General features: G+C 37.2%; 1 protein-coding gene across 12 annotated transcripts in view; it reads right to left on the bottom strand.

Moving 5' to 3' along the window:
* Positions 1-8,831: 8,831 nt before the first annotated feature.
* The window catches only part of LOC133523492 (dynamin), a 58,303-nt gene continuing 49,235 nt past the window's right edge, over positions 8,832-17,899 (bottom strand). For 9 of the 12 annotated variants that reach the window (XM_061859141.1, XM_061859170.1, XM_061859148.1 and 6 more), the window contains 2 exons: positions 17,443-17,610; positions 8,832-13,686 (listed from right to left, as the gene is read on the bottom strand). In XM_061859141.1, coding sequence (XP_061715125.1) covers positions 13,623-13,686; positions 17,443-17,610 — 232 coding nt within the window. In that variant the 3' untranslated portion in view covers positions 8,832-13,622. Of the gene's footprint in view, positions 13,687-17,442; positions 17,611-17,899 lie in introns of those variants that run through there. The other 3 variants (XR_009800245.1, XM_061859192.1, XR_009800243.1) reach the window with 2 other exon arrangements.

Here is a 17,899-nt window from a genome sequence, read left to right on the forward strand (position 1 = left end):
AACTTTTGAACCATAGGTCCAAAAAATATGAAAAAAATCTTGGAAATAGAGCTTAAGAGAGACATTAAATGAAAACTATAGCAGATATGATCAGTTTAGCTGTTTTTGAGTTATCGCAAAAAGTTTCCCCTTCATAGTAAAAAGACGTACACCCACAGTTCATCCCTTGGTTAACAATCTACCATACTTTAAGCTCCAGTTTAGCTTATTGTGACGGAAGAATAACTAAGGAACCCTACTCTGAGCATGGCCCGACATGCTCTTGGCTGGTTTTTGATAACATCTAAACAGCTTAAACTTATTACGGAGTGTAGTTTTCATAATGAGGTCTGAGTCTGAGTAACGCTTTAATGCTCGACATGCTAACTAATGCCCAATAGATGGCACCATGCCTTCACCTCTTTTGACTAGGACATATATATAGTTCGTTAGTTATACTAGGCATTTTCCGCAAATCGACAACCATTGTGCCTATTTTGCGTGAAAACGAGGTAGCACTACTAGCCACCCCAGCTCCACCACGAAACCTAGCAATGTCTTCAGGTTGCTAACTGCCTCCTTTAGGGTGCACGGAGTCCCTAGGTATTTGTTCCTGTATACTTCTACCTGTTTACAATCTAGGATACTCGTAATATGTTTCGCTGTTTCCTCTTCTTCCATGCAAGCTCTGCACATGGGCTGTCCGTTTTACCCATTATGTAGGTGTTTGTTTAATGTGTTATGTCCGGTAATTAATCCTACTATTTTTCGTAGTTTGTGTCTGGGTGTTTTCAGTAGCATTTTGGTGAGCTTGTTGTTTGTTCCGGTAGAATTTCTTTAGTCTGCTTACATGTGTTCATTTTAGCCCAGTATTTATTGTGCAGTTGTTTGTGATGTTGGTCTAGCTGGTTTTGTATGTAGGATACTGGTAGGGGTATGATGGGTTCGGATCCATGTGCAGATGTTTCTGAACCTTTTCTGGCTAGTTCATCCGCTGTGTCCCTTTATCCATTGTATTGTTACTTTATTGCCTTCTTTGCTCACTTCAGTGAGGCTTCGAGCATGAGTTCTGATGTAAGTTTGTCGCTACATAGTGCTTGTAGTACCGATTTACTGTTTGACAGTATTAGTATATTTTCATGTTTTACTTGTCGTCTTTTTATCGCATTGCAAGCTCCTATTATTCCTACACATTCAGCTTGGAATACCGTATTGTGTTCAACCAGGGGGTTTGAGATGTGTATGTTCAGGTCCTCCGAGAAGACACCACATCCTGTCCCTTCATTTGTTTTCGAGTCATCTGTAAATATTGTTAGGTTTGTTTGGTACAGTCCTTCCTTCGGATCTTCTGTTAAAGATATGGCGTAGTCTTTCCTGAAGATAATAGTTTTTGGTATTTTGTCTATTGGCGCCTCCAGCATTGGCATTTTTGAGATCATATTTCCATAGATCTTCTTGTGCGGTGAATTGAGAGTTGTTCATAGGTTTAGGTTTTTCAACCGAAGGGCCGTGGCCGCTGCATCTTTCTGTATGCATATGTGTAGTGGCAGGAATCCTATAATTATTTCTAGCGCCGCAGTTGAGGTAGTTCTCATACATCCCGTCGCAGCTACGCATGCTAATATAGTCTTTGTGTTTTATTAAGTTTGTCTATTGCCGTGGTTAGTTGGGTGCGGGGCCACGATATAACAGCTCCGCATACAAACAGCATGGAATATATATATATATATATATATATATATGTCATGCTGACATCGACCTTAGATAAGATATACCTATACTCATTATAATTTTATAACATCCCCCACGAAGTTTCTTTACGCTAAGTGAGGCAATTCAAAAGTATTAAATGCAGCTGAATAGTTTTTATTTGTTTTGTGATATCATTTATAAAATTAGCGGCGGCGAGGAGTATTATTAGTTCAGGTATGTACATAGAGTGAGTCTCATGATAGGTTACACCCTGCCTTACCTACCTGCCTACACTTATTTATTAAGTTCTTTATAAATAACAAGTAGTTTAATTACAAGTAGGTAGATGCGTATGTTACGTACCATTTAATTAAAAAATAAATTCCTTTATTTTTTAATTAAATGGTTTCATCTTGTAGCTAAATAAATAACGACAATGAGCAATTTTTGCCCTCATGATATCCTTAGTCTGTCATGAATTAGAAAATAAAGTCAGACCAAGGCATGGCAAATTTTTAAGAAAATATGATGTTAAGGTACAGTCAGCGTCAAATACTTCGTAGCAGTCAAAGTGCCCAAATAGTTCGGTACACCATACTAAATATATGGTGTACCGAATTATTTGGCTACTTTGTAGCAGTCAAAGTGGCCAAATAGTTCGGTACACCATACTAAATATATGGTGTACCGAACTATTTGGCTACTTTTGATGCAACAAAGTATTTGACGCTGACTGTACAATGACACTCCCACTCTTTGTGCTATTAAAGGTGGTGCAAAATTATTTCAAATGGACACTAATAATCAAAGAATGATACCGTGTTGTACATCATTAGAAAAGGGTACCTATAAGTAACACATTTGAAATAACGTACCATGTTATTGTTAGCTCTTGTTTTGGGATTGCTTGCATGAACCTGATTGATCCACTAAACAAGGATTTCGCAAGGAAAATAGATTTTGAATCTGAAATCTAAACCTAAATGAGTCTGAGGCATTGTTCCCAGGACACTGGCCGCCTTCCCCCTCTGCACAGTGAGACTGAGTTTTTGTGCAAAAAATGCGCCAGCTGCAATATCAAAACATACTTATACATATATCTAGTATACGACCTTCTTCTTCAGGTGCCAACTCCTCTACGGATGTCGGCTACCACAGTACTGAACTCTTTCTGCCCAGCGCGGCAGCGCTTATTCCCGTCCAACTCCTAAGGTTATCCATCCATGTTGTTCTTCTTTTCCCTCTGCCCCTTTTCCCTTTGATTTTTCCCTCTATTATCCCTTTAGCAATGTTATATTTGTCATATCTGTTTACATGTCCAAAGTAAGCAGTTTTTCTTTTAATTAGTGTAAGTACTAATTCCTGTTTCTTTAATTAGTATACGACCGAATTAAAGAGTCATTTGTCAAATACGTCAAGGCATCATCAATTGTGAATTGTCCCGGTACTCAGCGTCACAGGTAAATAAACGTGGTACCTAATTTAATTCTGAAAGGGTACAGTTAGGTTTATGTAGCACACAACGGCAATAGCCACGGGGCCAATTTTCTCACTAATTTTCGTTTTAACTGTGTACCTACACACACTTATAGCATATGAATTACAATCCATCGAGTAACAAAGCGAGACTAAGTGCGACCGAATGTTTCCGTTCGGCTGGCGATGCCGTGCGAGGGTAGACTCGGCACACACCAAACCCGCCCGGAATAATGAGTTGGGCTTAGAACACCAGCGTACTTCTTTACATATAGTTACATGCAACGAATATTATTTCTAATAATTTTAATACTGAGTATGAACATTAATTGCCCGATGCAAGTATCTTGACGTAAGTACATAAAGATTTTCTTCTTTGTATTGTAAAAAGAAAACAGGTCGGCAAGGCACGCGGCGTACGCGGGCCCCATGGACCAAAGAAAATGCGCCCCAATAGGTACCTAGTTGCTACATCTTGTTTCACAGACTTAAAGAAGAAAGGGTTGCAAAAAACAAATATGTTTGCAACTTAATACATTGTTTAATCTATCACTTTAAAGTACTGAGTAAAATAATTTATAAGATTTTTTTGGGAATTTATTGTCATATGAAACTTTTTTTATTTACCTTACCTACTTATAAACCATAACAAACGATACATTACGAATATTTTTAATGGAGTCTGGTTGTTTTACGCTACGCATCTACCCATCACAGTATCACCACTCCACAGTTTTGGGCCATCTCTTCGGGCATTACCACGGACAGGCGAAGGCGATAGAATTACTGGCCACTGAATAATTTGATAGGGGAAATGATTGATATGACAATCACACGTAATCAGAATCGTGTCGGTGCGATTAGAGGCCATACTGTGGCTCTTACCGAGGACCTGCCCGCGACAGGCGTCGGTCGGCTTTGTGTATACATCCTTGTCCAACATTTAAATCGTACCAAAGGTCAGACAGGGACAATGAAGGCAACTATCGTGTGAAATGACCTAGTATTATGCGAGTAGCGAGGCAGGGCGCCATCTGAGTCGACAATTGCTCGCCGACGATTTAATCAAGGCAAGTTCCTAATGGTTTTCTCTCTTCATTAAATCGTAATGATGGAAGGTGTTTTTGTCATGGCGCGGTGTACAGGCGTAAGTATCTACCTACTGAAGATTACCGCGGCATAACTTGTCGGAGATTATGTATTATGTCGAATTTCATTAACTACATTAAAGTAATCTGGTTTAATATAATTGTTAATAGTAGGTATTATCATTTGACGCAATGATGCCTATATAATTGCTATAAAAATAATATATTATATATATGACAATCCCAAATAAATAAATAAAATAAATCGATTCAGCTGTTTAGGTAAAGCCTGACCAGTAATATAAGACTATGAACTAAATTTTTCATCCTAAACTGAACAGGATTCATTTAAAATTAGAAAAATTTAGCTCCGTACAATTTTTTGCCACCTGTAAGTATGTGTAAAGCCTATTTTCATGCTCCCTTATAGAAAACCAGGTCGTAATCGCACTAACTAAGATAAGAATTCACTAAATGGCATATTAATAGTAAGATATATTAATATTCAAAGCGAGTAAATACACCATAAGTGCGCGTAGCTTGTTTTCGGAAACGTTTTCACATTGTTAAAACCCGCTCCGCATCATGCGATTTGGCAATTAGCAATTATTAGGAGGGGAAAGGAGAAATTAAACTTAGGTTTGTTTACGTTTTAGGCTGCTGGAACATTTCGAGAACTTTACATGCGCTCTTGTATATAAAGATTATATCTCTTATAATAACCCAGCCAAACATCATTCATTAACTATATTCTTAATACATACGTATGCACTTCACACTCAACTATATATCCTATCCTAACCTATATATACGAAAAAACATAGTAAACTGAAATAAATCTCTATACAAAAAAAAATCTGAAAATAATTTAATTTCTTCTAATAGTACAAAAAAACATTGCGTTATTAAAATACTCTAATATGATATTGTACACAAACTAAAGCACACAGTAGATACACAAATCATTTTATAAATTGCACTCCGTTCGGTCACATATACACCCATCTAACTTTTTCTTATTTTCCCCTTCCTAATGTTTTGTCTGAATGTTTTGTTTAGAAATGTATTTTCTTACGTTTTGTTTTTATTACTAGGGTCCGACTGAAAACCAGAGTTGCAGTACATTCACTGCAACTTTATCCTGAGTCGAGCCCCTTTTTCCTCACGTTGTTTATATGTCAGTCAACGCATCTTAGTATTAAATTGTTTTAGTAGTTTTAAGATTTTATGTTCGAATGTACCAGTGCGATATTTGTGATGTTAAATAAAACTTTTCTATGTATATGTCTAAGATTAGGTACATATAAGTCTACCGTTTAACTGAGGCAGTTGGTAAGAAGTTATTATGCTCAGATACGGAATGGTTGAAGACTTGGCTGCATTGATCAACTTAAATAATGTGAGCTAATATTAAGGAAATATGTAATATATAAACTACCTATAATTAGCTCGTTTTTATAGCATCAGGAAAAAGGTAAACGATCTTGAGTGTATTTTTATTGAAAATTATTGAAATACGCTTTAAAAAAAAAATATATTACTTATGAAAGCAAAAGTATGTAAAAGATCGTATATGATTTATAATTGTTACATATTGGTAGTGACTTATTATTCAAGTGATTTTTAATAAAAATACACTTCAAGATCGCTTACCTTCTTCCTAACGCTAAAAAAAGAACTATAGTTTTAATCTTCTTTGCCAACCACCTGAGAAGTGACAGGCTTATAGTTTGGTTCACATCTATTTACTTACTATATTTATTTAGGTACTAGCTGTGTCCGCGGAGGCACCGCTTACTCATTACGCATCCTGCCCTCTGTGGAAGAACATAAGTTACTTGCATAATGTGCTAATGTGGGAATAGTTGAGGTATAATAATGGAACGAAAGTTTTAAGTAATCATCCGCACCCTCCCAATGTTATGAATGCGCACGAACCTAAGTAACTTTGCCTTTCTGTCTGTCTCTCTGTTACCTGTTCACTGTTCTTCTTAACCGCTGAACTGATTTAGATTGCATTTCGCATCGGGATTTTTATAACTTCCATGATATAACCAACAACGAACAATATCGGTTAATTCAATTCAATTATCTCTTTATTACAGCTATTATGATCTATAATAATATGATCCATATTACAATAAAAATATTAAAATAACGTACACATTAAAATAGCAATAAATAGGGACACTTAAAAATGCTTAAATTATTAAAATTAAATTTTAGAATTAGCAATAATCACAAAATAAATAATTATAATGTTTAAAATTATGTCTATTGATTACAAATACAAATAATATATTATCATAAGGGTTGTATACATGTGAGAGATATATCCATTAGACTCCAAACTAGGTTGAGCCTGTATCTTGGCAGTCTGCGAGAGCGATTGACAACTGTTTTCACATTAGTAGATGATACAGTGCTTAATACTAAAAGTAATCACTAGTTACTTCAATACAAGCTACAAAATACACAATAACCAAACTAACAGAACTAAACAAACATACTAATACTAAAGTTATTAATTAATTACTAAAAGCCCTTTTTGAGTTTTTACAAAAAGTCTTTAATCAATAGGCACTAATATTTCCCGTTCAAGTCAACCTGTCCTTGTATCCTGAATTCCTGATTGCAAGTGTACTTTGTTGCTACATAATAATATGAGACTTAATGCTGTTGTCCGACCGGCGATGATCAGCGAGAAGAGAACAGCAATGAGCGAGTTTTTAACCGAGAAGTGCAAATAAAAAAAAACGGCCAAGTGCGAGTCGGACTCGCGCACGTTGGGTTCCGTACCGTACGTAAAAATATGTTTTTTGTATGGGAGCCCCCCTTAAATATTCATTTTATTATATTTTTAGTATTTGTTGTCATAGCAGCAACAGAAATACATAATCTGTAGAAATTTCAACTAGCTAACTGTCACGGTTCATGAGATACAGCCTGGTGACAGACGGACGGACGGACGGACAGCGAAGTCTCAGTAATAAGGTCCCGTTTGACCCTTTGGGTACGGAACCCTAAAAAGGGCAAAGCTATTGTCGATTAATGAATTTGCTTTGAGATAGAAAGTGGATTTCGTTGATTTCATCCAGTTTGTGTATTTCACAGACTGCTAAAAACTCGTGTTATAGTGTACCCCGCTCACATCGTGCCCCACGGACTCCATAGTTGACATATAATTTTCATATATTTTACCCTAATTTTGTCACAATACTCCAGTCATTTTACGGATCTGCAATGGAATTGATTTATCTTATTTTATTTGTATTATTTTAATTACGGGATCTATCAGGATTCTAGTATGATATTACAAATTATCGTTGCATTGCATGCTTTACAGTACAGTTACGTCTGAAAATATGGATACGGACATAATCCCAAAAATATGTACACGCGACCTTATTGCCCATATATTAAGGTAGTGTATATCAATGTTTTCAGATGTGACTGGACAAGTATGCATGTTTGCTGTGGGATTTAAATATATCTCTTTTCTAGGTCGTTTAATAAGCATCTAAACAAAGTACTACTTATTACCATTTGTTTCTAGCTAATTAAGACATGTATCACTCGCTCCGTACATTAGGAGATTCACCCAAAGCACCCAAAGTAAGTATATAGATTTACCTATTAGCTTTATATGTAGGTATAAATTTTATTTGATTTCGGTTTTTACCGATTTTAGGCAAAAATGTTTTTATGTTTGTCCCTATATACTTACCTAAATATAATAACAATTGATTGAAATAAAAACAGAGTTTTTTTTTTCTATTTACCTACCTACATCCGAGTAGAATATTTGTCGGATTCCTGCGTACAGGGCCGGATTTTCGCCTAGGCCCCCAAGGCCCGGCCTAGCGGCCAAGGAAACCTAGCAATGTTTTGAAATGGAGAAGGGGGCTCCGATAAAATTAGGGGGGCCACTGGAATTCCAAAAGTCTCTATGTCCGGGCCTATGTGTAAATATCTTATTAAAAAGAGATTTAGAAAATGCCAATTTTTATAATTTAACGTTTTTCTCAACCGCAGTGGGGTGAAACTGGATCTTTCGGGCGCTCTCGGCTCCGTTCGGCTCACTGTTGCTACGAGAAGTTATTAGGGTTGGCCAAACTTGGCGTCCCTTTACGCACACAAATTAGATAATTTACTAGATACTTAACAACCCTAAATAGCTGAAAGGGATAGTGCCATACATTAGGGGATAGGGTCAACATGATTAGTCTCTGATTTTGTAGGATAGCAGGAAAATAGGAAGTTTCATTTCTGTACGGTAGTACTATTAATATTATTTATTCTGAGGCAACCGTATCATTACTGGGTTAAAGGGTTACGTGGGTGAAATAACTTTATCTTGTCACTCGTTTCCATGGTTATGTTTCCTTGGACAACTCTTAGAACATGCATTTTGTGGTACCTAGAAAGCCCTTACATACTAAGCGTTGTAATAATGACGTTAGACAAACGTGACAACATTTATTCTAACAAGTGTGCCACTATTATCCCCTGCACAACGGAACAGAAGAATAACACAACAAAATTGATCCGCCCACATAACGTTTAAGGTTCGCTAACGAAGAACAAACAAAGATACTTGTTTTTATAATTTATTATATTACACATTTATTACAATTGCGTACAACAGTACGCGAAATATAAACAAGTCCATGTTACATTAAATTACATATTAATTATATACAAAAGAATCCTGGCGCGTGAACAATGCACATTTAGGGAATGTATTAAAGATAAACTTATGATCGGCAGGGACGAACACGCGGCTTATACCGGCCTCTACGGCCGGTCACGTGTGGTACAACTCAATCTATCAGTGTCAAAACTAAAAGAAAATTGTACAAAAGATAAGAAAAATATAAGCTAAAATTACAAATATAAGTGTAAGTGCGATATAAGCAGCAAATCGGTATTGCTATGTTTGTAGGTTAAATTATAATTGTATAAGATTTTCTATTATTTACTAATACACACAGGCCGCTAAACCATAAATGTGTAATCATACATTGAATAATTCATAATTTCTCACAACTGTTAGTGTCTAATAATATCGCCTAAAGTCCGACCAAGCTAACACTGTACAGACCTTTCTGTGACAAAGTGTGGAGGTGTCACGAAATTATTTCGTTTATAGTGGGTCCTTCCACAAATTGTTCTGCACCAGTCAGTGGTGAGTTAAATTAAGTCTTCCAATATGGGCAGGTATCTACTCGTACATATGTAACAACACGACAGTAGGTATACTACGAGCAATATTCATAGCATTCCGCTAAGAAATTAAATTTGACGCTTGTCATTTCTAAAACAGTGTCAAAAAGGCCACTTAATAACAGTAATACGTTAAAAGTATAAAATAATTCCAAGAAAAAGTATAAAAAATGTTGACTAGTCTTTAAATCTCTTTGCGTGTGATGTATCGGCATTGTTCACGGGCCGGGAAAACAATGCCACTAAATGCCGCCTACCTTCGAACATCCTCAAGTGCCTCGGGGAGCCGATGCTTCTACATTTAATTTTTAAATCAGTTTATACCTTACGCGTTGAAAACCGCGGACCTGACATACGCTTGCGGCGCCCGCTTCCGCCGCCGCCGTCCAGAACAGAACCATTCAATTCTATACATTTTGATCAAGTCGCTCAAGCGGGGCGGCCCGAGCAGTAGGTTCGTGCGACTCGATTTAAATGAATTAACTTGAATTAATCGGTTCTGGCCGAAGGCGGCAACGATCGTACCGCTGCTCGCGCCGCCGGTCACGTGTGGCCAGTCTGCGGCCTAATAAAAGGTTCATTATATTCTTAAAATTAAATTAAGAAAATCGATTTTCTATTAAACTCGAAGTTAGAAGATATTATAGACGGAGAGCTAGCCCCTAATAATGGTACATGACAATGAGAGCAACGAGCCTTAATAATTATTTGTACACCATTCTTATTATTACATTCAGGTAACAGCCGTTCATCGGTGGAAGTTATGCAGGCCACTTCTGTGATGCAAGTTTTGAAGTTTTGAGTTTGGTGTTAAGTTTCGTTGCTCTCATTTTCACGTACCGCTTCCCAGGATTAGTTCTTAGTCTATTACAGTAATATTGACATACAGTGACAGTTACATAAATAACAGTTTCAGTAGATGGGGTTATAACAGTCTCCTAACTTTTGTATAGTATTTATAGTGCTCGCATATTGGCTGATGATGAAATATTGATAGTGTTTTAGTATTATGTTGTCTCTGTCCCACAATGTTATATACCGTTATATAACTGCCAGTTAAAAGTAGCTATATCAGCAATAGCTGAAATTAAATTAAATTATTAATTTACATGAAGGTACAGTCAGCGTCAAATACTTCGTAGCAGTCAAAGTGGCCAAATAGTTCGGTACATCATACTAAATATATGGTGTACCGAACTATTTGGCTACTTTGACTGTTACGAAGTATTTGACGCTGACTGTACAAGACGTATAATGGTTTTTCAAAATCAAAATATCCACGTTTAAGTGAAAACTGGTACGATATAATCGACTCCCCCTAAATAGTGGTAGAAGAAAACAATTGGCGCCAAAAATTTATTGTCACCGCAAGGAATTAGCCATCATCATGTCAACGGACAATTCTCAAACCTTATCGCGATGACATAGGTACGATTCCCACATTTGTATAGCCGCAAGCCGGTCGGTCGGATTTTGAACAGTATATTTTACGTAACAAGTAGGTACATTGATTTTTCTACTCATCAATAGGTTATTTATCAAAATTTGTAGCGTTAAAAAAACGCCCTGTATGTTAAGTTACGTAATTTTTGCTTCAACGGCATAAAATGTACGATTGTACGGGCCCTGCTCATTAGTTTCGTAATTGCTTGGCTCTATTTGTGTCGCTTCCAAGCAAAAAGTCCCACTTTGACGCTTGCCATAAGGACGCTTTGACAGGTTATTCGTATAAAGATACAAGGAAATTTCATCCTTATAGTAAGCGAAAAAATGGGACTTTTGACTAGACTTCGACACATTTCTTCAGGTCACCTACATAAGAAACTATTCACGTTGTACCTTTTGACTTAATGCTGATGCTCTCGGTTATTCTCAGTGTCTTTGATTAATTTACTGCATATTTATTATCTGAGCGACCTATTACCTATGGAAACTATCCCACCGTCGACGATGAGCGAAAATAGACATGAAAAAAGTTTTCTCTTAAAAAAAACTCACTTTGCGTGACGATTAATATGAATTATGTTTATTGACACGGAATTCATCTACATGTACGTTTCTAGCGCGAGTAAATAATCTATCGCTAGTCGCTTTTTCGCCGCCGTTTGAATAGAACCCTTGTTTTAGACGACTGGATTCAACACATTCAGTGCCAGGCAAAGAATTAAACCGTAAATGTATTTCATAATTTAAGTCATATCAAACATATCTACGAAGATTAACTGGAAGAGATCCTTTAACACATTAATGGACACTACGAGTACTTTCAGTTGAGAGTTGTTAAGCTTTAAAAGCGTATAGACTTGTAGCTCATGAAATATGGCGTTTCGTGAACAAAAGATTTCCTTTGGCAGGATTAGTCTTTAGAACCCAAGGATGGATTTACGGAGTGGAGCCAAGATTTTTGATGTAAAATTTTAGGCGGGTGGGGGCTTTATATATATATATATATATATATATATATATATATATCATTTAAGCTGCTAGGCTAAGTTGGATATCGTTTTCGTATATATCTGGGATGCTGAATTCATTTATGGTGTCATAAAAAATAAGTTTTTTACTATAAACCGTTGAATCAATTATTTAAAATCTAGTATAGCCTCCCGAGTCCCAGGCGCTTATAAAGGCTTTATTCTAAAACGAAATTTTAACTTTGATTAAATAAGTCAAGGTTCCAAATTCTAAAGATTCTGGGAATTAAATCTACGTCTAAATCTTAGATTTAGTTAAAAATGATATCAAACTTGACTTAGAACCTAAACTTAAACAATTATTAACCTCAAACGTCGCCGACGCTGAAACCCTCTATGGCTACCTTTAGCAACCACCCGCCTCGCGGGTTGTCTTGTCTGGCATCTGAGCAAAAGTTACGAGCGCTCACTAAGCGCATTCCTGGCAGTAAATGTGTAAAAGGATAAATTGTATGGGTCTAGCCGCTGAATATAGTTATTATGGCGCATTAAGCGCGTTCAGTAAACATTACAGAACGCGCCTAATGTAGGTACATGTAATATTTCCATACCTACACATGTACAATTGTTGTTCGTTATGGTACAGTCAGCGTCAAATACTTTGTAGCAGTCAAAGTGGCCAAATAGTTCGTTACACCATACTAAATATAGGGTGTACCGAACTATTTGGCTACTTTGGTTGCTACAAAGTATTTGACGCTGACTGTACAAGCTTTAGCGTCCACACCCATATACACCCTAGACCAAATGAATGTGTGCTCTAATAAGAATATAACAATTATTGATAAATTACAATGTCAATGAGATGTACGCAATATAATATGGAATTTTAAATACATACATAATTTCAATGGTATAAAATTACATAGTCCATTATTATAGATACAATGGTCAATAACCACATACAACCAATACTTTTCAAAACGCCTTCGAATATACATATACTATATACTATTAGGAAATACTTAAATCAAAATTTCCTACATTAGAAATTTTAAATACGCATTTCTGACATTAAATAATATCGCACGAGAGTTCTTCGAGTTTATTAATTTAAATAACACTAGGAACATGTCTAACATGAAGTCGTTTCAGTTACCCCATTCACTGCCAGCGCGAGGTACGCGCTGCGAGTGTAGCCGATAACACGCTTTATAGCGAAAAGCGCTTACGAAGATAACCCGCCTAGCGGGTCGCTGGCAGTGGATGTGCTCAACATTTATATATATGTATAATAGTAGTGTACACACATCAGTTAAGGAAACCTACAGAGCGCTTCGTTACACAAAAATAATCATTCTGGATTACTTGAACGATAACGGATAGATTGACCTATTATTATTGTCACATTAAAAATATTGATTATATTCATAGGACACCGCACTTCTCAATAAGTCTTGCTTGCAACATCTAAGTATACTCTTTTGATTACATAACGTTAAATTCATAAAAAGGGATTCAATAACATCTTATCACATAGTCGCAACTTAATAAGACACAATCACACCTGACTTTCATATAGATAATACTAATTTCAATTGAACGATCCTAAATTATGCTAACTTTAATTATAACTTACAGACCGCAACATAATAACGCTTAAATAAATAGAATTAAAGCAATATACAGAGAAATAGGATATTATATATTTACAGTGCAGCGTATCACAACATGGCGGCGAAGGAGTTCAAAATGGTCGTCCGTTCTGTGGTCGCTCGGGCAACTTCGGCGGCACGTTCGGAACAGGTCGGCTACACACGAAAAACAGCATTAATTAAATATCATTCGTCATTTAACAAAAACAGGTTTGTTTTATCTCAAAAGCTGGTTACAGCACTGCTAATCCCACTTTTATCAGATAAAACATCTTTGTTACATATAATAAAAAAATATCTACTGGTAATGAGACAGTAGTGCAGGAGCATCAAACAACTTGAGTCTCAGAGTTTTATTCAAACATATTGTAATAAAGAAACATTTATTTTTCTCTATTGCCTGATGCCACCCACAGGGCCAATAAGACAGAAACAATATGTACATTCGTTATAACCTTACACACAGCTGTAAGCTAAGCAAGCAGTTGTTTGTTGAGGTTACAATGCAAACACTAAATACCAACGACGTGCATTCTAACATTCGATTTCAGTAATTTTAGGGCTAATTAGATATATATATATAAGTTCTTAACATGCTCCTTATTATTTTGTGTATCATAATGCATAACTAGTTTCATGCGAATAAATCTCTACGCCGTTACCTATAACTACGTACACGTGGTTTGTATTATAGCAATAATACGCGAAACGCATGCTTCGTTCCCTGATTTCATTCGCTAGACAAGCATGTGCCGGACGCAGACGTCTGGAAGCCGTGCCTATCATAATCTTCATGTAAATGGGCTAATCTGATAGCTACACAAATTTAACACCTTCAGTGGGTACCTAATCGCATTTAGCTTCTAGCGGATCCGAAATCGAACGAAAGAAAACAAATGCAACTATTCATATTAAAAAGGTTTTAAATCTCATTAAAGGTAATTAGTACTAGTATCAAGATCGAGAGACGGCAGAGGTTAAAAATAATACAACGGGCAAGATATTTAATCATCTAAACTATACTACTGCAAACATATAGCGCCCTGGTCTGTACAATCAGATGCGTAGATGGCAACACCACATAAGAAACACCGAAATTGAGGCAGAATTTTTTATGTGACTTTCTGAGTGACCGTGTTTGCAGACAACTTTAATCTTAAAGCACTGATATAGGATAAAATTCTGATCACAGAGAAGCTCATTTACATGATACTACAACCACAGATATAGTGAGAAAAACGTGCCCATGTTAAAGTGCTAGTTTTCTCCTAGCCTGTGGGAAAGTTTTTTTACTAGACCTGCACCTTCACTTGCCGACTAATGTAATGTATATTTATTTAACCAAGCTTAGTTATAATTTTTCTTTAAATCATCACTATGTTCATAATTTAGTAAGCACGTCTTAACATAGCTTGGTAAAACAATACGTGCCTATTTCGTTGCACTACTCTATATCTTATGTTTACCGTAATTAAAAGTAAGCTTACCTAAATTTCCCGTAGAATATTGCATCCGAAATTTACTGTTATTTATATAAAGCCAAATTTACTTTATATGCGTATAACTAATGGAATAAATCAAACATCTCTGGTACACATATAGCGTTTAATTACTCTATTTATACAGCATAAGATTAACAATATTCATAAACTATATCAAATCCAACAATCACTGCCTATACCTTTATTCGATGGTACGCTAACGCTATTAACAATAGAGAGAGAGCAAAACGTTAGATGATTTATTACAACTATTGTATCATATTCGTCTATATAATATCGATAGAGCAATGGCATGGCTACAGCGCTAAATACTTGTGATGTAGGAACTCGGTTGTGGCGGCCGCAGCTGCGCCACCTCGCGGACGCCGTGGAGGCGCGTACTACATACATCGTGCTCGGCCTCGCCAAACTTCCACTGGGCTCTTAATGACTGAACGTGGACGCAAGCGAACGACACAACGCTGATATTATCAATATGATGCAAGTTAATATTTAAATTCAAATGCCTATTTAAATGTTACATTTAATAACGAATTCATATTGTATCACCGTGGTAAAACATTCTAATAATTGACCAAATATATTGCTATCAGCAATAATAGAAGATCGCGGGTACATATCGCAACCAGACATCGCAACAATAAGCTGTGTTTTGAGTTCGTCAATGAGTACGGGCTACAATAATGTTATAAGTACTTTGTTACAAGTACCTGGCATTTTACGAGTGTATATGACATACCACACATTTGTAACGAATACTCGTAAGATTGTTATACTATATTGCGTATATATAGACTATGATGCGTACTCTTATATCGCGCCTGCCGGTTTCGTTTTTATTTGCGATGTGTGATCATAACCTTCATCGAGTGATAATATCACGGTAAGCGTCACTGATTTTCCTAAGTACTACAAATATTGTGAATCGAACGTGATTAAATATTATAAACCAAGCTCGGGTACACGTCGTATATTAAATGCATAAATAGATACGTTGCGTCACTACTAGAGACGGAAGAGTAACGTGCGACTCGTCTGGTCAAGTTCAATGCTACGAAACACCTAGACACTGAGGTGAGAACGAGTTGCAACAACTGCATCTATGCAGCTAGCTCTACGCGAACATAGTGTCGAGTGCATCAACGACAAATAAACACTCTCGTCTTAATGTAATGCGTTATATAACTCTAGCACATATACAAAACAATATGATATGCTCGATAGTCCCCTAGCGCGGCACAGAGCGGCTTGCGGAGGACGGGCGGCCCCGGCGCCGCGGGCCTACAGATCTCCCGGTTACCGCTGTCGCGGACCCTATCGCAGGCGGCAGACCGACATACTAGCTAGTCCCCGGCGCGACCGACTGGTCACCGCTCGACACGCGCGGGGCGCGCTGTCGCAGCAAACGGCCCTTTGTACAGCTCATCTACACAATTCATTATACACTTATCATAAGCCACTCAATGTAACATTTACAATTAATTACATTAAATAAAGGTAATTACATATTCAATAATATTTATAATAATAAAGATTACATACGCCATCCGTATCGTGGAATATCCGTACAGCTAATCATAAATAGCACTCTTCAACAATAATTTCATCAAATTTAATACTGAATTCATCCATTTCCATATAGAGAATTTTATACTTAACACGAATTTGGTTCGATTTCATACACGTTAAGTACTAAATTTTAAAAGATCTTATTGCTTTTACGAATGTATACCGGTACAACAAATTCTTAAATAACTGAAATCGTGTGCGATCTTCAGAAAACCTCATCGTCTGGTCACTTCTGATTGAGCAAGTTGTCTTAGGCATACTGATAATTACATTTAATTGGAGTTTAGTAGGTACGGGCGAAGGCATTATCTTAGCGACGTTATCTTAAAATGGTAACATTGATAACGAATCACTAGTGATCTAACTGTTAATATGTGCACAACAGTCATGTTAGTCAGGCACTGTACAATACATTGGCTACACTCGGGTACCGTCCAGAAGCAACTTTTCACAAACAACAAAAGCTTAACTGTTAGTGTCGCGCACGCACTACACAAAATCTCGATCTCAGACAACACCGGTAAGCGTAACAAATGGGTGGACACATTGGTAATTTGCGGCAACGATACTTATTTATCTATCTCGCCTCTTATGTAAGACACGATATACTGTATCAAATATTTGTATATAAATTAATATTTCGATATACTTGCTAAACCGACTAACAAATCTATACAAATAGTGTTGGCGATGTCGGAGCGGGATCGGCACGACACGTCGTACAATGTGGTACACGACAACGCTTGCGGGTACGAGTTGTGCGTTCGGGTTAGTGTGGCTCGGTCGCCGCGCCCAGAGGCGCCTGGGGGCGCCCGTGAGCGCGGCTCGCGGCCCGCTTTACTTGAATCTGGCGAAGGCGGAGCTGAGCTCGTTCATGGCGGCGTTCGTGACGGCCTGGCCCACGGCCTGGTTGATCTGCTGTCGCATGTGCGGCGGCAGCTGATTCATGGCCGCGTTCGCCGCGCCCGCCGCCTGCATGGCGCCCGCCGCGCCGCCCGCGCCCGGCCGCCTGCACCCAACCCACATAAATACCCACACACACCTCATAACCTAAAGTAAAAACATACTGACTTTGCCGTCACACGCCTCAATGGAGCTCGAATCACACAAACATAGGATGTCTTCCATACTTACGACATTTACTGAAGATTCTAAACTTGTTGGCCCCTAATTTATAAACATAAACAATGATTCTCACAGCTTCTCTGTAAGACATTTTCAGAGTAATGTAACCGCCATAATTGATACAACATTCATTAATAACACGAAAGTTCAAAGTAATTATTATTCTTACAGGG

Source organism: Cydia pomonella, chromosome 1, assembly GCF_033807575.1.
Source record: "Cydia pomonella isolate Wapato2018A chromosome 1, ilCydPomo1, whole genome shotgun sequence".
Taxonomy (NCBI): Eukaryota; Metazoa; Arthropoda; class Insecta; order Lepidoptera; family Tortricidae; genus Cydia; species Cydia pomonella.